The sequence below is a fragment of the Scyliorhinus torazame genome, chromosome 4 (assembly GCF_047496885.1).
Source record: "Scyliorhinus torazame isolate Kashiwa2021f chromosome 4, sScyTor2.1, whole genome shotgun sequence".
NCBI lineage: Eukaryota > Metazoa > Chordata > Chondrichthyes > Carcharhiniformes > Scyliorhinidae > Scyliorhinus > Scyliorhinus torazame.
In genome coordinates, this window is record NC_092710.1 from 276,176,814 (window position 1) to 276,196,546 (window position 19,733).

Sequence of the window (19,733 nt, forward strand, 5' to 3'; positions counted from 1 at the left end):
AAAGTCAGGAATGGCTTCCTTTTCTTTGAATAGAGCATTTAATTTTTAGAATAGTACATGGAAATCAATTTGCTCGTTACCATTGTTGCAAAATTTATCCATTGACAAAATGATATGTGATAACAAAAGTGTGGTGTTGGGTGCTCTGAGGTACAGACGAACCAACACGGTTGCGATTGGTACAACGCAGTTTTATTCCAACTAGTTATTTACACATCTGTCTTGGTACTCAGCACGTGGTGACTGTATGAGTGTCTTGTTAATGAGGTCCTGGCCTTGTCCTGTCTCCAGATGGACTGGCCACCAGGTGTCGTGTTTCTTGTCTTATACTGTGTCTGCACTTGTCTGTGATTGGCTGTCGTGTTATGTGTGCTAATTGGTCTGTTGGTCTGTCTATCATGATGTGTGTGTTGTGATGTGTGCTTGAATATCATGACAAAAAGCAACAAAAAATTGGTGGTTTTATGGAAGTATATTTCTCCACTTCCTGAGTGTGCTAATGTGTTGCTTTGCCAAAGCAAGGAGGTGCAAAGATTTCATAAAGTGCAAGTCCCACCATCCATTTAGTAATGATAGAACTGGTTTCCACTGAGACAAATCACACTAACGACGCGATCTAACGGCCGCAATGCACCCGATGCGGATCCGTGCAAGCCGGTTAGAGCACGAGAGAATGATATTGGGGTTTCCGCCAGGTGCCGATCGGTTTCTGATCTAACCGACACGCTTCCCTTGGCGGGTTCTGGACCCAGCCTAGACGTGGCGAGAAACCGATTAACACCAAATGAGACCAATCTCTACATCGTTCATGGGGCAGACCCCTAACTAACAGCCTCCTGTGATCTAACCAGCTCCACAGCGAGTGGTCACGCTGGCGCCCTTTAGCACACCTATTTAAAAATGTGAAGCTAGCGCAATGGCTGCAGGGTTCGGAAGAGGTAAGTAGTCACCTCTGAAATCAGGCAATTACCTGTGGGCTCTGGAGCTGCCACCCCAATGCTTGGTGAGGGGTCGCCCCTGGTCGGGCGGGGGAGGGGGGCAGGGGTTAACGCCTGTGTACCCATTGTGTGTACCCATAACAGCAGAAACGTCAGCTGCTGCTTGTCTGTCCCATCGAACACCCTTACAACAGGGCCCTGTCCGTGGTAATATGGTGAAGGTCACTTTAAATCTCTCTGACAGTGGCGGCCTCTGGTTGCGGAGCTCAAGGCTATTGCTAATAGGGAACCGAGGGACCTAGAGGGGGAGGCCAGCGAAGTCCTAAGGTGCACAGGTGTAGTTGGTTGTTTGAGGAGATGTCAGACAGCATGTGCTGCATGAGGCTCTGCCTCCACAAGGTGACGGTGCAGCACCTGTGCCATGTCCTTCTGGAGGAGAAGGATACCAGCTGCTGGTGCCTGTCAAGGTCACTGCAGACCTGAATGTCTGCGCTTCAGGTTAATTCCAGGGCTCAAGCGGAGATTTGTGTGGCATTTGACAACCAATAGCCCACAAGTGCATCAGTGAAGTCACAGATGTCCTGTTTGCCATAGCAGCCGACTATATAAATCTTGATCTGTACCAAGTCCAACAAGATGCCCGGGCAGCAGATTCTCTGTCATCGCCAGGATGCCCCAGGACTACGGGGTAATTGATGGCACGCATAATAATAATCTTTATAAGTCTGGGACTTGTCATGATATTCAGATCAGCATATCATGGTGCAATCACACACACACTGATGGACAGGTAGTTGGACCAACCAACACACACACATCGCAGCCAATCACCAGTGAGAGCACACACACTATAAAACAGGGAACACCACAGTTCCCGCTCATTCTACCAGGAGATAGCTCAGAGCACAGAGCTCACAGCGTGCCACTCAGACATAGACCATATGCTGCGTGCCTCACAAAGATAGTGATAGGGCTGGGTCCACTGGTTAGCTGGTGAAGCACGTACCCAAGCCAGTAATTAGTTGTTACCGTTGGTTAGACAATAAAACAGAGTTGTACCATCTACAGCCGTGTTGGATCATTTGTGCATCAGGACACCCAACACGACATGATACCAGTAGTGGAAGCTAACCAGCGACTGTGAGACCTACCTGCACCCTTTCAGAAATCCGCCATCCTGCTCCATGGACACCATCAGCCCGCCGCAGCCTCTCCGAATCGCTGGTAATCTCGGCGTCAACTGGAATCTGTTTAAACAGCGCTTCCAGCTCTTCCTAGAAGCCACAGACAGGGAGAATGCATCGGACACCAGGAAGATCGCCCTCCTCCTCTCCACGGCGGGGCAACACGCCATCCACATCTACAACTCCCTGGCATTCGCGGAAGGCGAGGACAAAACAAAATATAAGACGGTGCTTCTAAAGTTCGAGGAACACTTCAGCGTGGAAGTCAATGAGAGCTTCGAGAGGTACCTATTCCAGCAGCGCCTGCAGGGTAAGGATGAGCCTTTCCAATCTTACTTGACACACCTCCGTATCCTCGCGCAGTCCTGCGGCTATGAGGCCACCTCCGACTCCATGATACGGAATCAGATAGTTTTTGGGGTCACCTCGGACACCCTACGCCAGCAGCTCCTCAAAATAAAGTGCCTCACCCTAGCGACTGCCATCGAGACCTGCGTCCTCCACGAGAATGCGACCAGCCGGTACTCCCAAATCTAGGCGGCCGAAATGGCACGGCAGGGGTCCTACGAGGCCGAGCGGGTCCAGTGGATCGACTTCCTCCCGGCCCGCGGCCCGGACGAGGGCGGCCATTTTGTGTGCTTTCCTACGCCTCCCGCGCTTGTACGCGCCAAAAGAGGAGACGTTGACGCAGAGGGGCTCGATGCGGCGCAGGTGCGCTCTACGCAAGATCGCACCGCGCATGCGCGGTGGCGCAACGAACGCCATGACATCACGATGTGCGGCAACTGTGGCTCCGCCCACTTAAAGCGGCAATGTCCAGCCAAAGCGCAACAATACCTCTGCTGTGGCAGGATGGGCCACTACGCTGCCTGCTGTCGAGCAGCTCAACCTGCCAACTCCCAACAATTCCGCCAGCCTCGCAGGGGCGTGCGGGCGATTCAGCCCCCCTACACTGAGACATATCCTGACAACATGCAGACCAGTGATACCAAAGACAGGGAATCCTTCCGCGTTGCAGTAATCCACAAGAACCGGATGTCCCCAAGTCAGAACCACCAGCCGCTGCCAGTGCACAGCATTGATCCGGGCGATGAGTGGTGTGCCACCCTAACGGTCAACCCAAATTCGTCGCCCACCTGAGAGACTTGACTTATGAGCCTGTTAGCACATTGGACTCACTGAATTGTTTTGCAATACTGTTAACGTTTTTCTTTCTTGTCGTTCCAGAAGTTCTCTCTCGTCGTTTGCTGATTGCATGTGTTTTGTTATTGGTACAACCTTGTTGCTCTGTTGCACCTGACACCTTCCTCTGTATATAGTTTAGCCTCATGTACATGTTGTAAATATTGCACACACATACTCAGATGCACTCACTACACATTTCTATTTATTATCATGTAGGCACATATCCTTGTGAAAAGGGGGGATGTCATAATATCCGCATCAGCATATCATGGTACAATCACACACACACTGATGGACAGGTAGTTGGACCAACCAACACACACACAACATCGCAGCCAATCACCAGTGAGAGCACACGCACTATAAAACAGGGAACACCACAGTTCCCGCTCATTCTCCCAGGAGATAGCTCAGAGCACAGAGCTCACAGCGCCCCACTCAGACATAGACCATGTGCTGAGTGCCTCACTAAGATAGTGATAGGGCTGGGTCCACAGGTTAGCTGGTGAAGCACGAACCTCAGCCAGCAGTTAGTAGTTGTTATTGTTTAAGACAATAAAACAGAGTTGTACCATCTACAACCGTGTTGGATCATTTGTGCATCGGAACACCCAACACGACAGGACTGAGTTGACTTCTCCCAGAATCCTCTTCTTCTGCCTCTGCTCAACGATGATCGCCCCTGTTTGTCACTGGAGGGGATTCTTTGGCTATCCACAGTACAATCGAGGTGACTGAGTTGACTTCTCCCAGAATCCTCTTCTTCTGCCTCTACTGGACGATGATCTTCCTCCTGCTTGTCACTTGAGGGGTTCTTCGACGACCCACAGTACAGTCGAGGTGACTGAGTTGATTTCTCCCAGAATCCCCTTCGGCCACCTCGACTGGTCGTTGTAGAGTCAATGAGCCGAATGGCCTCCTTCTGCACTGCAAGGGATTCTATGATCTTCGTCAGCTGAACCAATTTATAATTACTTTCTCTGTTTTTCAAAATAGACAACTGCTGACAATGCCTCAGGTAGCCCACCCAGCCGTGCAGACCATTAAGTGGACAAAGCTTTTTCCCGCTTGGCCACAATGTTTTGGCACGGGTTGAAGCCTACTTGGGCGTCAGGCAGTAAGGGGTTAGGAGTGCCTCCTTTTCAGGCCACCTTTTCCAATGAGAGGCTGCCCTTCAGGTCCTGGCCCTCAGTTGAGAACAGAGTTGCCAGCCAATCTGTTTATCTGGCAGCTCTCAGAGGCGGGTCTTCCTCCTCAGGTGGAATGGAAGTCCTGCCCCTCGCCAATTAACACTCCTCACTGCAAATTTTCAGCGGCGGGTTGGAAACCCCATCACCCGTGAAATCCTGCCCCTTATTGGAAATGGTCTTTGCTTGGCGCTTAAGTGGCGCAAATGCTTCTTGCCATTTATCATCCCAAATCTAAATGCTGTTCAGGCCCTGCTACAGACTGCTTCAGTATCTGAGGAGTTAGCTGAGAATTGGCATCACTGCTCCTAGTTCAGGAAAGGAAAACAAGCCAGAACTCCAATGACATTTGCAGGACAGTGGGTAGTGTCATGATATTCAAACACACACATCATGATAGACACACCAACAGACAAATCAGAACACACAACACCACAACCAATGACAGAAAGATATAAAAGCACAGACACGACCCCTGGTGGTCAGTATTAGCTGGAGAGGAGAACCAGGACACATCTATTGCCAAACACACTCAGGGAGACAGCACGTGCAGAGTATCCAGAACGAACTGTATTATAAGAGTTATAATAAAATAGAGTTGTACCACATACAACTGTGTTGGCTCATCTGTGCACCAGAGCACCCAACACCACATGGTACAGGAGTGGATCGATACCTGCCGGCATACCTCAGTGTACAGAGACAACCAGCAGTGCCCAGGCATGATGTACGAGCTCCCGGTTCCGCAGGCGCTCCAGTGCGACGGCGACCTCCACGAAAACTGGCGGCGATTCCGGCAAATGTTCGAGTTGTTCCTGGCGGCAGCTGAACTCAAGGACCTGGATGATAAGGAAAAAATTGAATTTCTCCTCACCGTCGCCGGTGCAAGGGCAAGAGCAATGTTCAGAAGGTTCAGGTTCTTCAGGAGGCAGCAAAGGCACGATTACCAGGCAGTCATGGGCAAATTCGCCAAGTACTGTGAAGAATACGCAATCCAATGGGGACTTAAAGGTAAGAAAAGCTGCAGTACTCACCTCGTGGCTGGGATCCCGGAGCCCGAAATCCCGGGCCTGAGAAAAGGCTGGGTCGAGGTCGGCGGCCATCTTGCTAAAGGTATAACGCTAGCACAGTTGCGCGAGAAGTGCGCAGAACCGGAAGTTTCGTTTGCGCATGCGCGAGATGCTGCGCATGCGCAGTCACGAAAACGGCCATCGGTAAAGGAACAGCGATCTGAGCATGCGCAGTCGCTTCCTACGTGCTACATACCGAGCGTCAGGATGTCAGAGGCCCCAGACTGCACCAATTTAAAAGGGAAATGTCCCAAATCCAATTTAAAAGGGAAACGTCCCAAATCAAAAAAACAAAAATCTGTTAAAGCTGTAAAACAACCTTCCTTCACCTGGAATGACAGCACAGTGCCGCAAATTGACCCAGGAGATGAATTTAACCTCCGAAGAACCCTCCGACAAGCAGTTACCTACGCACAAGCCGATGATTCCGACCTTGAATACTTCGATGACGATTTTTACAGTGTTTCCGGACCTCGCGAGCCCAATGATAGCTCCGTGGTCCTATATGACTATGACTCGGACGAACCTTTCGTGTTGCACATTGGCGGCCCCCACATTGAATCCGACGCAGATGCGGATTCATTTTTCGGATTTGAGGATCTTCAATCCAGCAGATATGACGTTCCAACTTATCAGTACCGGATGATGCTGCAGCCTGACATTAACAGACAGGGAGCGGTGCAAGCACACGGAGAGTGCCCTGCTGCCACACAGAGCGTGGTCCACGTCCCGCTCAACGTTCCCGACTCTATGAAAGAAGACATGCAAGACTCCAGAGTGCAGTCCTCGCATGAACCAGAAGTGACTCCAGTGTCACAAGCTTCCACAGCAAGCTCGTGGACAGACTCCACAATTGCAGAAATGCAAGACTCCAGAGCGCAGTCCTTGCACGGACAAGAAGTGACTCCAGTGTCACAAGCCTCCACAGAGAGCTCGTGGACAGCCTCCACGATAGAAGCAACGCAAGACTCCAGAGCGCAGTCCTTGCACGAACAAGAAGTGACTCCAGTGTCACAAGCCTCCACAGAGAGCTCGTGGACAGCCTCCACGATAGAAGCAACGCAAGACTCCAGAGCGCAGTCCTTGCACGAACAAGAAGTGACTCCAGTGTCACAAGCCTCCACAGAGAGCTCGTGGACGGACTCCACGATGGAAGGAACGCAAGACTCCAGAGCGCAGTCCTTGCAGGAACAAGACCATGAGGGTCTAGCAACCTCTCCTGACCAACCAGCGGCAGACGATGCAAGTCTGCCATGCTCCCGTGAACAGCAAGAAGGCTATAACAGCCTACCATGCTCCACTACACAGCAGCATGACCATGACGGTCTCTCATGCTACAATAAAGGGCACAGCGCTGAAGACTGTTCAAGCCCAACTGAAGACAAGCCAAAGGAATCGCCTCGTCCAAGCCCGAAGAAAAAAGGTTTATGCGCTGACCTTCAGGATCATTGTAGCCGAACAGAGATTAATAATGCTGCACGGCCACAGAAGGATGCTGAGGATTTGCTAACGAAATTAATTGAATGTTTAACTTGCAAGGAGCAAACTGAGAATTGCCAGTGTTTTAGTACGGATCGAAAAAATGGACAAGACATTGATCCTCAGGTAATGGAAATAACACAACCTGAATCATATCTACAGCAGGGACAAATGTCTCCCTTCAACACAATGCCGCAAAATCCCAACTTCGGAGACCAGCAGTTAGTCAGTAATGACTCTTCAAACCTGGAGGGGAACATTAATTGCATTGAACCTATACACACTCCACTGATTATTGAGCAGAACATTGGAGCAAGAATCCTGAGGACACCGACATCGAGTAGCCAGATAACGAATTTAAAACCCACAGCAGTTTCAAGTGAACCAAGTGTGCTTTCCACTAATGGTGAAGATGCAGATAAGGTCGACCCGATTATCCATTGTACCACACTAACCCCAGTGATTAAGCAGTTATGTATGGGGAGTATAATGTGGGCAATTGAGAACAGTAAAAGAGAGACTGTGACCATGCCAGTCCCAGCAAAATCAGACCCAGAGACCATGAAGGCATGTACATTAAACAAAGTTACATATGAGGTACCTGAGAAGAAAAGTGAAACGGAATGTTCTTTGGAAAATGGTACAATGTCGATAGAAACAGTGGATCCTATATTCGAGACCATACATATGGGAGAATTTGGGGGGAATAAACAAGGTTCTGCAATGTCTGGGGGAAGATTTAAAGTTCCAAAGAAGAAAAGCCCAAATGAAGGACAATGGCAAGACAATGACAGTCCACCGACATGGTGTGCACCACCAGATGAAAACTCTGACAATTTACCCAACCCTAGTGAACAGCAAGCTGCTAATGACGATCTATCCACGGGATGTGAGACGAGTGACGACAGCATCCCACTTCCCATGCAAAAGGTGCAAGGTGACAGACCTCGCCTAGTGCGTACCGAGGCACTCAACGATCACGGTGGGACCACTGACGACTGCGGTGGCGGCGCACCGCTTCCACCCTCGATGGCTCGAGCCTCTCCACTGGTTGGTGCATTCCTGCATGTTCCGACTCCAGAAGTGCAGCTTCAGGGAATCTTGGCTGCCTCCAGTGAACCTGTTGGGACTCCGGACGGGGGGCATCGACGGAAGGCAGACCGGACTCCAGATGGGGAGCAGCCAAGCGCCGACTCTGATTTGCGCACGCCAGACCTTGCTCCGGACGGGCGGTGTCGCGGCCTCGATGATGGCACGCTCAGGGTGACGGCAGATGCCACGGCGACAGGGAATGGATCGCGTGGCAGTCCCACTGGGTCGGCAGTGGCAACCAGCACCGGCGGTCCAAGATGGACACACCAACTCGCGCCATCGCCAGACGTTGATGCGAGCAACAATTCTCTCTCCAAGGCGACATGCTTCGACGTTTCTCTGCGGAGTCGCCCTTCCGGCACAGCAGGTGGCCGGAACCAGCGTACACGGTCTTGGCCAACTTCCACATCTGGCACAGTCATCGCCTTGCATGATATTAGTGATGGTGCTACTTCGATGGCAACGACCCATCGGCTACAAGATGCCGTCCACCACAAACATAAAAAGAAAACAGACTCCACCTTGTTCCTGGCATGCAGGGCGGATGGATTGGTGCGTAGGCGAAATCAGCGGGCTTTGTGCCGCCTTCCACGCTCGCAACTGCACCGTACGCACACGCCGGATCCTCCACTGGTTCCCAAGGATGACTTCATGGAGATGCCACGGATCATGCCCCTTCCATCGCCACCAGAACCAAACCACAGCCAGGGCACCACTAACAAAGATGTTGAATGTTATATTTGCACGAAAGAAAAAAACCAAGCACTGCACGAAGTACAACAAATGGTAAAGTAGAGACTTCGGCAACAGCATCACCTCCAACAGTCCAAGGTGAACCAGTGTGACCCCAAATCTCCACAGCTGAACCGGCTTGAGGACCAGCCCATTCTTGAGGCGGTCACCCATTAGACTGGACTTATAACGCTGTTAATACATTCAAAAAGTCAAACACTTCTGTATTATAACCTGTTGTTGTTTATTGTTCCAGATATCGTCTGACCGGACCAATGTTCAAGTTTTTTTTTCTCTCGCATCCAAGTTTTGTTATGGTACAACCTTGTTAGTGTGACGCACCCGACATCGCCCCATGTAAATAGTTACGTCATAAACACACGCTGTACACAACACAAACGCACACTCTTAGATGCACTCACGACACAATTATATTTATAACCACGTAGGCACTTGTCTTTGTAAAAAGGGGGGATGTCATGATATTCAAACACACACATCATGATAGACACACCAACAGACAAATCAGAACACACAACACCACAACCAATGACAGAAAGATATAAAAGCACAGACACGACCCCTGGTGGTCAGTATTAGCTGGAGAGGAGAACCAGGACACATCTATTGCCAAACACACTCAGGGAGACAGCACGTGCAGAGTATCCAGAACGAACTGTATTATAAGAGTTATAATAAAATAGAGTTGTACCACATACAACTGTGTTGGCTCATCTGTGCACCAGAGCACCCAACACCACAGGTAGGACAGTGGGTGTACAAATGTCAGCCGAAAGCAGGAATTGGATTTGGATTAGGTTCAGTAGGGTGTGACCATTCCAACAATTGTTGGCATTGACAGGAAAAGACAGGGTAAAGGAAGATAAAGTCTTTCCGCTGGTTGGAGATTCTGAAACTAGGGGGCATTGTCTAAATATTAGGGCCAGACCGTTCAAGAGGGATGTTAGGATGACGTTCTTCACCCAAAGGGTGGTAGGGGTTTGGAACTCTCTCCCACAAACAGCAGTTGAAGCTGGATCAGTTGTTAATTTTAAATCTGAGATAGATAGATTTTTGTGAAGCAAAGATATTAAGGGATATGGGCCAACGGCAGGTATGAGGGGTTAGGCCACAGATCAGTTGAATGGCAGGATAAACTCGAGGGGCTGAATGGCCTACTCCTGTTCCTATGTTCCTACTTCCATGGACGAAGAGGTCAAAATACACTAAATGTGAATTATACGGAAGAATTAACTAGCAGTTTAGTTTTCCAGACTGACGTCAAAGTGACAATGTGCCCCCAACCCCACTGATTTAATGTTCTTGATAAATAAATAGACAAAAATTCTGTCAGGTGCTTCCAACCTCCAAAGTAGAAGCTTAAATTTGCAGAATTAATATCAAGGCTAACCTCAGAAAGAATATTTCAGGATAACATGCTGCAATGATTTTATCTGGAGTATTTAATGAAAAAAATACTGGGTATTAATTTATATTTTAACTGAATCTTTAAAAAAAAACACTTACTATGAAGCTAGCCTGATTGGATTGCTCATCTTCACTACATGTGTAAATGTGCTGAAATGTAACATTTCTTTGTGTAACATCAGCTACACACATCTTCCATAATTTGCTGTGGTGTTGTGTGAAATACTTGGTAGATCAGCAGAAAAATATGTTCCAGGGTTGAGCCTTTAAGACAGCAGAACATTATGCAGATTACTTTCTTCGGACGGCACGGTAGCACAGTAGTTAGCACTGTTGCTTCACAGCACAGGGTCCCAGGTTCGATTCCCGGCTTGGGTCACTGTCTGTGTGGAGTCTGCACGTTCTCCCCGTGTCTGCGTGGGTTTCCTCCGGGTGCTCCGGTTTCCCCCCACAAGTCCCGAAAGACGTGCTTGTTAGGTGAATTGGACATTCTGAAATCTCCTTCTGTGTACCCGAACAGGCGCCGGAGTGTGGTAACTGGGGGATTTTGAAAGTAACTTCATTGCAGTGTTAATGAAAGCCTACTTGTGACAACAATAAAGATTTGAAATTTTATTTTTTTAAATACAGTCCCTTAAAATTTAGGTTGATATACATTCTTCAGAGTCGTCCTCAGGGATTACAGTTATAGATCCTCATCACAGTCATTTCCCATTTTTCAAATTGATTTTATATTTGGGTACTTATGGTATTCATTCAAGTAAATGCTATTGCTGTGAGGAAGCTAAACCCTTTGTCTGTGCCTGTGTCTATGTATTTACATTGTGTATTTATGTTTGCTCGATGTTTTTTCATGAATGGAATGATCTGTCCAGACTGTACGCAGAACAATACTTTTTACTGTACGTCAGTACACGTGACAATAAACCCAAATCCAATAAACTCTGAAAGGTCAGCATCAATATTAGACAATAATCACGTACAGCGCAAATCTCCTTCCATTCTAATTCAACAATCAAACTTAGGTACTGTCAAAAGGCATTATCTGCTTTTGATATCTGAGGAAACAAGTGGCGCAAAGTGTCTACTTCAAGCCAAAGATCAACTTTAGATTACTTCACTTCCACGGATTACAAACGCAAATTTTACCACAGTTGCGACAAAGCTCTTGACCAATTTCCCAGGATACCAGCTTCAGTTCATGTTAATATATGAATAAAATACTATAATCATTTATTCATGGATGAATAATTTTATTGCCTTGAAAAAAACAAAAGAGTACGGACTAAAATGATTTCTGCAGAAGAAGCTCAATTAATAGACACCATTTAAACAATATGTTTATTAGGGCACATTTGTCTTCAACATTTTGGCGTCAAGATTTTTTTTAGAATAGGAACACCCATCAAATTTCAGCCATTGTTGCTCAGCTTTTGCATCCATTAACTTGAAAGGATGGACAATTGTGGATAGAAAGTTGCAAATTTCCAAAAGGTACTCATGGCACACAAGGTTCAATGCCCTGACAACGAACATTTCGGCCAGTGGGCTGAATTATTCTGAGGGTGTTAATATGGGCTGAGTATACTTTGGGACCAGTAACCTCTCAAAACCAATGCACTCAAGTCCACTGCATTCAGAGTTTCAGCAGGACTGTGCCAGACCAACAGTCTTCAGATGCAAAACTCAAGTAAAACAAGGTTGTATACTTGGGGAAATGTTTGCTCAATTATGGGGGAAGAGCAGCAAGAGTGGGATAAATTGGATAGCTCTTTCAAAGAGCTAGCACAAGCAAGATGGGCCAAAAGGCATCTTCCTATGTTTTGTGCTTCTGTGTTAGAGGAAATAATTAGCATAATGATGAGTTTTTTAAAATTCCACCATTGATTTCGGCCGAGGTTTACCCTATCGACCATTATTACTTCAGACGTAGATCGGCAGAAATCCTGAAGAAGAAACAACAGAACCAAACATAAAAATAGGAACTGAAAGGGAAGAGAGGGGGAAAAAAATGAAAAGAAAGCAAGACAAATTTGGTGCCCAGCCCCTTGCCAACATGTTTGTGGCAAAATACTGAATCTGCAAGTTTGAAAATTACGATGATGTTGCATTGTCTAAAAAACAAGGAGGTAGGAACAAATCGGTCTACTTACTCCACAGTATGCATCATTGTTGAACATCTGGGGTGGAAGTGGGTTTCCTTTGGCAGGCTGCTTCTCCTGCGGGATATTATGATACATCCACCTTCTCTGATCTTCCAACATTGTTATGTCAATCTCTTCAAATTCAATCCTGTTGGACTCTAAGAAACCCACTACCTCTTGTTGTCGTTTTTTGATCTGCAATTAAATCAAACCTCAGTCAAGAAAATTCAACTGACCCCTTCTGACATTTTTCGTACATTGAAGAAGTAGTTTTTGTTTTTATTCCAACAGGAATGAGCTACGTCAAAAGGAAGATTTATATCAGAGTTTCACAGAAGCTTTAACTCATCGGTTTTCGATTGTAAAATGCTACCAATAACTCACTTGAGCCATGGTGGAGAGTTGGTTCGCTACAATGAACCATCCCCCTTTGTGGGATAGAAGAGGGGAGGGAAAGAAAACGTGGGTTGAAATTTTAAAACACAACTTTAAACCACTCTTGTTTTGCCGCAGGTTTATGGAGTTTCTTCATCAGCAACCCAAACAAGATTAACTGAAACCAAATTAATTTGGTCTGATTAAATCCACTTTCAGCTGGAATATCCAAATCTTGCACTACATCAGTGGAAGATCAAAGGAATCCCTGCAGAAACGGCTTTTCCATGATCTTCCAGCAAAGTTACAATGGGAAATCAAAAATTTCTACCCAATTGTGTTCACATGCCACTATTCCTCATCTCAAATTTGTTGAGTGTATAAAAATGGGGGGAAAAAATCTTAAATAAAAATATATCTCTACCTTGAATGACATTTGTTTATCAACATTAATATGGCTGTTGTAATAATGGGCTCTTTAGATGTCTCAGTGATGAGATCTTGAGACATCTAAAATGAACCATTTATTGTTAGTCTTCAATGATTTACAGATTCTCCAGTTACTAGCATGCATGAAGCTGTTTCTTCATGCAGTTAGGTGACCAGAGTGTTGTCTCTCGAAGTGTGTTGCAGCGAAATTCGAGACCACGTGACTTCCTCCTCCGAGGTTTCGGCATATCTCAGAGGCCATGTGGAAATCCCGACCAATGCCTCTACCCAGATACAACACTGGGCGTTAAAGATCTCGGCACACAAGCACACATTGGAGCATCGACCTGAGACACAGATATGCTTTGAGCTGTCTTCCATTACCCATAAGCTCAACAACTCCACCAGCACCGGAGGAAGCTTTAATGACTCTAAACTTCTTAGAAATGCTGCAGCCGTGGGTTTGTTTTCTCTCCTGATCCAGCACCCGGTACAATTTTGAGAAAATTCCGCCCTCTTTTTTTGAACTTGCTGGTTGCTTCTCCGACATTCCTTTCTTCTGCACTTAAATCTTTGGCTCTTGCATTTCATTACACTGCCATGTTCGGCAACCATCTTGTAGTTTACTTATTGCTTTGGATTTCTGCAGCTGTATTGGAAGGTGCCCATTCTCTGGGGTTTCTTGTTGCCATGGGCATTTTAAGACCATAAGACATAGAAGATGAATTAGAAGCGAGACAGTAACTCCCGAGAAGGGGGGCCACCGTACTAGCAGGAAAGCTAGCGCCGGGGGCATGCAGCGCGCCTCCAACAGGGGGGAAGGCGCCAGGCCGGGGGGGGGGGGGAAACCACTCAACAGAGACGGGAGAGCAAGCGGGGATGTGAACAGGGGAAAGAGAGACAAAGGAGGGGTATACAGGAGAGGGGGGAAACGGCGAGACCGGGAGAGGGGGGGGACACAGGGAGGGACACAGGGAGGGGGGGACAAACAAAGTTAGAAAAGGAATAGGGCTACAAAGTGCCACAACTAAGGACTCTAAACAAGGAATCGCTGCAAGCACCCACCCAGTACGGTCTCTGGGCGAAGGGAGACACCAGAGTGCAGGGGACTACCCGCATGGCGGACGCACAGTGGGCGGCCATGTCGGGTGCCCCCAGGACAAAGGGAAACCCTGGAGCGCAGGGACCCGGCCGCATGCAGAGAGCAGTGACAGCGGCAATCCTGGACGGCCCCCTAACAAAGGGAAACCCTGAAGGGCAGGGGCGCGTCCAACAGGTAAATATGGTTAATCCCACATGAGCGAGGGGACAGAGGCCCCCCACCAGGATAGTCACCTGGAACGTAAGGGGACTCAACGGCTCAGTGAAGAGATCCAGAGTCCTCACCCACCTAAGAAATATGAGGGCCAACATAGTCTTCCTCCAAGAGACACACCTGAGAGAGCAGGGCCGACTGCGGGTAAGAAAGGGCTGGGTGGGACAGACCTACCATTCCTGCTATGGGACGAGGGCCAGGGGTGTGGCGATATTGATCGGCAAGAGGACAGTGTTTAGGGCGACAAAGACGGTTACGGACCCAGGGGGACGGTATATCATGGTCAGCGGGGCCCTGGATGGGGCACCGGTAGTACTAGTTAACGTGCACGCACCCAACTGGGATGACACGAGCTTCATCAAGAAGACTATGGCAGAAATCCTCGACATAGCGACGCATCGACTAATCATGGGGGGGGGTGGCAACTTCAACTGTGTACAGGACCCAAAGACAGACAGATCAAACCCCAAAATGGAGAAAACCTCAAGCATGGCAAGGGCACTCAGTCACTTTATGGAGCAGATGGGAGCGGTGGACCCCTGGAGGTTCGCCCACCCGGGGGAGAAGGAATTCTCCTTCTTCTCCCCAGTGCACAACATATACACCAGAATTGACTTCTTTGTGGTAGGGAACACGGTGCTTCCGGGGATAGACAAGGTGGAATACTCCGCAATTGTGATATCAGACCACGCTCCACAGTACATGGACGCCCCACATGGAGGTTGGACGGTGCCCTACTGGCTGACAGGGCCTTCAACGAAAGGATATCGCGGGCCATAGCAGAGTACACAGAGAACAACCAGAACGGGGAAGTCTCACCCTCCACGTTCTGGGAAGCGCTAAAGGCCGTACTAAGAGGGGAAATCATCGCTTTCAAAGCGCGAAGAGATAGGGGGGAAAGGGTGGCGAGGCAGCAGCTGGTCGACTCCATCATACTGGAGGTAGACCGTAAATACTCTGAGGCCCCGACCGTAGAGCTCCTGGCAGAGAGGAAAGAGCTACAAAGGAACTTTGACCTGCTCTCCACCAGGAAAGCAGTGCAGCAACTCCGCCAGGCACGTGGGACCCTATATGAACACGGAGACAAAGCCAGCAGCCTGCTGGCACACCAGCTGAGAAAGCAGGCAGCCACCAGAGAAATGGCACAAATCAGGGATATCAGAGGCACATTCGAAACAGAGCCAGAAAAGATCAACAAAATCTTCAAGGCCTTCTACCAAGGGCTGTACACCTCAGAGCCTCAAGTGGGGGAGTCCGGGATGAAACGGTTCCTTGATGGGCTGGACATTCCAGTCGTGGGGGAGGGCAGGGAACGGGGCTTGGAAGCACCACTAGCACTGGGAGAGATCATGGACAGCATTAGCTCCATGCAGGCGGGGAAGGCACCGGGACCCGACGGGTTCCCGGCTGACTTCTACAAAAAATTTGCGACAGCACTGGCCCCGCACCTGCGGGAGATGTTCACAGACTCGCTAGCGAGGGGCACACTGCCGCCCACGCTAGCACAGGCCTCAATCTCGCTGATACCTAAGAAAGACAAAGACCCAACGGAATGTGGGTCATACAGACCCATCTCACTGCTGAATGCAGATGCCAAAATATTGGCCAAAATCCCAGCCAAAAGGCTAGAAGACTGTGTACCAGAGGTGGTCGCAGAGGACCAGACGGGCTTTGTCAAAGGTAGACAGCTTACCTCGAACATCAGGCGCCTGCTGAACGTGATAATGACCCCATCCGGGGAGAGAACACCAGAGGTGATCGTCTCCCTAGATGCAGGAAAAGCCTTCGACAGAGTTGAATGGAAATACCTCATAGAGGTACTGGAGCGGTTCGGGCTTGGAACAGGGTTCACCTCCTGGGTAAAGCTCCTATACAACGCTCCCATGGCGAGCGTACGGACCAACAATACCAACTCCCGATACTTCCAGCTGCACAGGGGCACCAGACAATGATGCCCACTGTCCCTGCTGCTGTTCGCTCTAGCGATCGAGCCACTAACAATCGCTAGTGGGATCCGAAGGGGAGGCAGAGAGCAGAGTCTCACTCTATGCAGCTGACCTGTTCCTCTACATCTCGGACCCACAAAGCAGCATGGGTGGAATCATCGAGCTCCTGAAAGAGTTTGACGCCTTCTCGGGCTACAAACTCAACATGAGCAAAAGCGAGATCTTCCCGGTATACCCACAAGGGGGGCAGCACTAACGGGACTGCCGTTTAAACAAGCCCGACACAAATTCCGCTACCTGGGGATCCAAATAGCCCATGACTGGAAAGGAATCCACAAATGGAACCTCACCAGTCAGACGGAGGAAGTAAAAAAGGACCTGCAAAGATGGAACACACTCCCACTCTCCTTCGCGGGGAGAGTCCAGACGATCAAAATGAACGTGCTGCCCAGGTACCTCTTCCTACGTAGATCCATTCCGATCTACATCCCCAAGGCCTTTTTCAAAGCACTAGACAAACTAATCATGGCGTTCGTATGGGGGGTGGAACCAACTACGGCAGCAATTTGGCCTGACCAAAATGTCAGACAAAGCTCCCATCTGCAACAACCATAGGTTCACACCAGCGCTGACTGACACCACCTTCAAAAAGTGGGGGCAGGACGGAGGGACACTGACAGTCAGGGACCTATACACGGACGGCAGGATCGCAACACTGGACGAACTGACAGAGAACTTCCAGCTAGCCAGGGGGAACGAGCTAAGGTATCTACAACTCAAAAACTTCCTACGAAAGGAGACAAGGACGTACCCACAACCGCCACGACAGACACTACTGGAAGAACTACTGGACGCAAGAATACTGGACAAAGGAAACTGTGGTAACATGTATGACCGACTGATAGAATGGGCCGACACCGTACTGGACGCAACAAGAAAGAAATGGGAGGAGGACCTGAGGATTGAGATAGGGTGGGAACTCTGGAGCGAAGCACTGCATAGGGTCAACTCCACCTCCACCTGCGCAAGGTCAACTCCACCTCCACGTGCGCAAGGCTCAGTCTGACACAACTAAAAGTACATAGAGCCCACTTAACAAGAACCCGTATGAGTAGGTTCTTCCCGGAGGTGGAGGATAGATGTGAACGGTGCCAAGGAGGCCCGGCCAACCACGCCCACATGTTCTGGGCGTGCCACACTTGCCTACTTATGTGTTGTAAATAATTCTGCGAGTTGTACAGAGTTGCTGTTGTTGAGCTGGTGCACAATACCCTACCAGTTATCCTATTTTACTTTTTTAAATTGGATTTTTTAAACTATTTACTATTTTCTTTTCTTTGGCATGTTTGGGTGTGCCCTTCTCTTCTATATATGTGTATAATATGTTTCTTATCCTGTGTACATAACGGTAAATATACTTTGTTCAAAAACCCAATAAAAAACATTTATTTCAAAAAAGAAGACGAATTAGGCCATTCGACCCATCGAGTCTGCTCCATCATTCAATCATGGCTGTATGTTACTCATGCCCATTTTCCTGACTTCACCCTAGAACACCTGATCCCGTTATTAATCAAGAACCTATCAATCTCTGTCTTAAAGTCGCTCAGGACGTGATACTCCGGAAAGATTTCTAAGTGTAACGAGGCCGGCAACACTATTCAACGTTACTTGGTCCACTTAACGAGACACAACGGGCTTCTTGCAGCAAATAAAGGCTCACCAGCTGATTCGCCGGCACCCCGCTCGCCAGCCCCCTGCTACAAGGGTCGAGCAGTAATTAAGCTGCACTTGCTCAGCCAACCCCAGCCAGCTCGCAACAATGGTATCCAGTCCAGCCCCAAGGTTTGGCGACGGTGACCTGGGGAGACTGGTAGATGCTGTGGAGGCCAGGACAGATGCTCTGTTCTCCCGAGGGTCCAGGAGGGTCAGAGCAGCCAGGGGACAAGGTGGCAGCGGCTGTGAGTGCCGGAGTGTGACCGGGAGGACTGGTCTCCAATGCAGGAAAAAGGTCAACGACCTACACCGGGCAGCTTGCGTGTGTAGACACCAACACCCCCTACCCCCACCTCAGAGATCTTTCCACACCATCGGGAGCATCCACCCCCCCAACACGGACGCTGGCGGTCATCACAGACTTGAGGAACCACCGGGAATCTTAGAGAGGCCGTGCTCAGCTGCACTCTGCTCATCAGCACACTTACCCTTTGGCCGTGAGAAAATCCACAGTGGTGATTTTCTGCTCTTAAAGTGTTTAATTATTGCAGATGCCTCTACGGTACTGACAATTGTAGCCATCTGAGATGGCCACCTGCAAAGGACCATGGGAATTATGGCCAACCCAGGACTCAGACAGATACAGAGTTTCTGTGTATTTGAAACACAGATAGCTAGACCTGATCGAAACCCCCCGCTCGTTTGCATTTTAATGGCCCGTTCCCCAGAACAATAGTACTCCAATCAAGAAACCGATACAGCCACAGACTGATTGGCGCCACTCCCTTTACTCAGAGAGCCCAACTGCCAAGGTCAATGACCACTAAGGACCCGCCCAGCCACCAAGGCACCCGCCCCTTTATTGGCCGAAATCAACGGACAGAGCCCTGTCGAATTATTGGGTCCAAGATCCAGGACCATCCCAAAGAGCGCGAAATCCCAGAGGGATAAAAGGGGACACAGCCATGTGTTCTGCTTCCTTTGAATCCGGCCTGTGCCAGCCCAACTGCAGCATAACGATCAGACAGCCAAGTTCAAGACCAACGATCGCTGCCTGACGGATGAGCCCAGCAGAGACAGAGCCGCTTCTTCAAACCAGCCTCGTGAGATCACGATAAAGGCCTTATCCACTTGCACAGTGCCGGTCGTTTGAAGTTAAGTATAGGTTATTGTAGTTGATAGGTGTAGATAACTTGTAGCATATAATGCTTGCATGTCGAAGTAACTCTTGTGTGTAAATAAACCATTTTTGAACTTGAACTGACTAACTGGTTGTGTGGTCCTTTGACCGATATCCGGTAAAGCCTTGTGGTTCAGTAAGAGAAATAGAAACACCCACAGTATTGGTGACGCTGTTGGGACATAACATCATATCATAAAAAGAGCGTCAGCATCATATTGGCGACTCTAAAGAGCAACATTATTGGTGACGCTAGTGGGATAGTATTCCGATTGGCAACATTATTGTCGACCTCTGACGGGACTCGATTTAGAAGTGGGAACCCACATAACT

The 19,733-nt window shown here is 48.8% G+C and overlaps 1 protein-coding gene across 1 annotated transcript in view; it reads right to left on the minus strand.

Annotated features, from left to right (window-relative positions):
• The window catches only part of sh3bgrl2 (SH3 domain binding glutamate-rich protein like 2), a 221,711-nt gene that overhangs the window by 72,866 nt on the left and 129,112 nt on the right, over positions 1-19,733 (minus strand). The window contains exon 2 of the mRNA XM_072499816.1: positions 12,449-12,634. Coding sequence (XP_072355917.1) covers positions 12,449-12,634 — 186 coding nt within the window. The remainder of the gene's footprint in view (positions 1-12,448; positions 12,635-19,733) is intronic.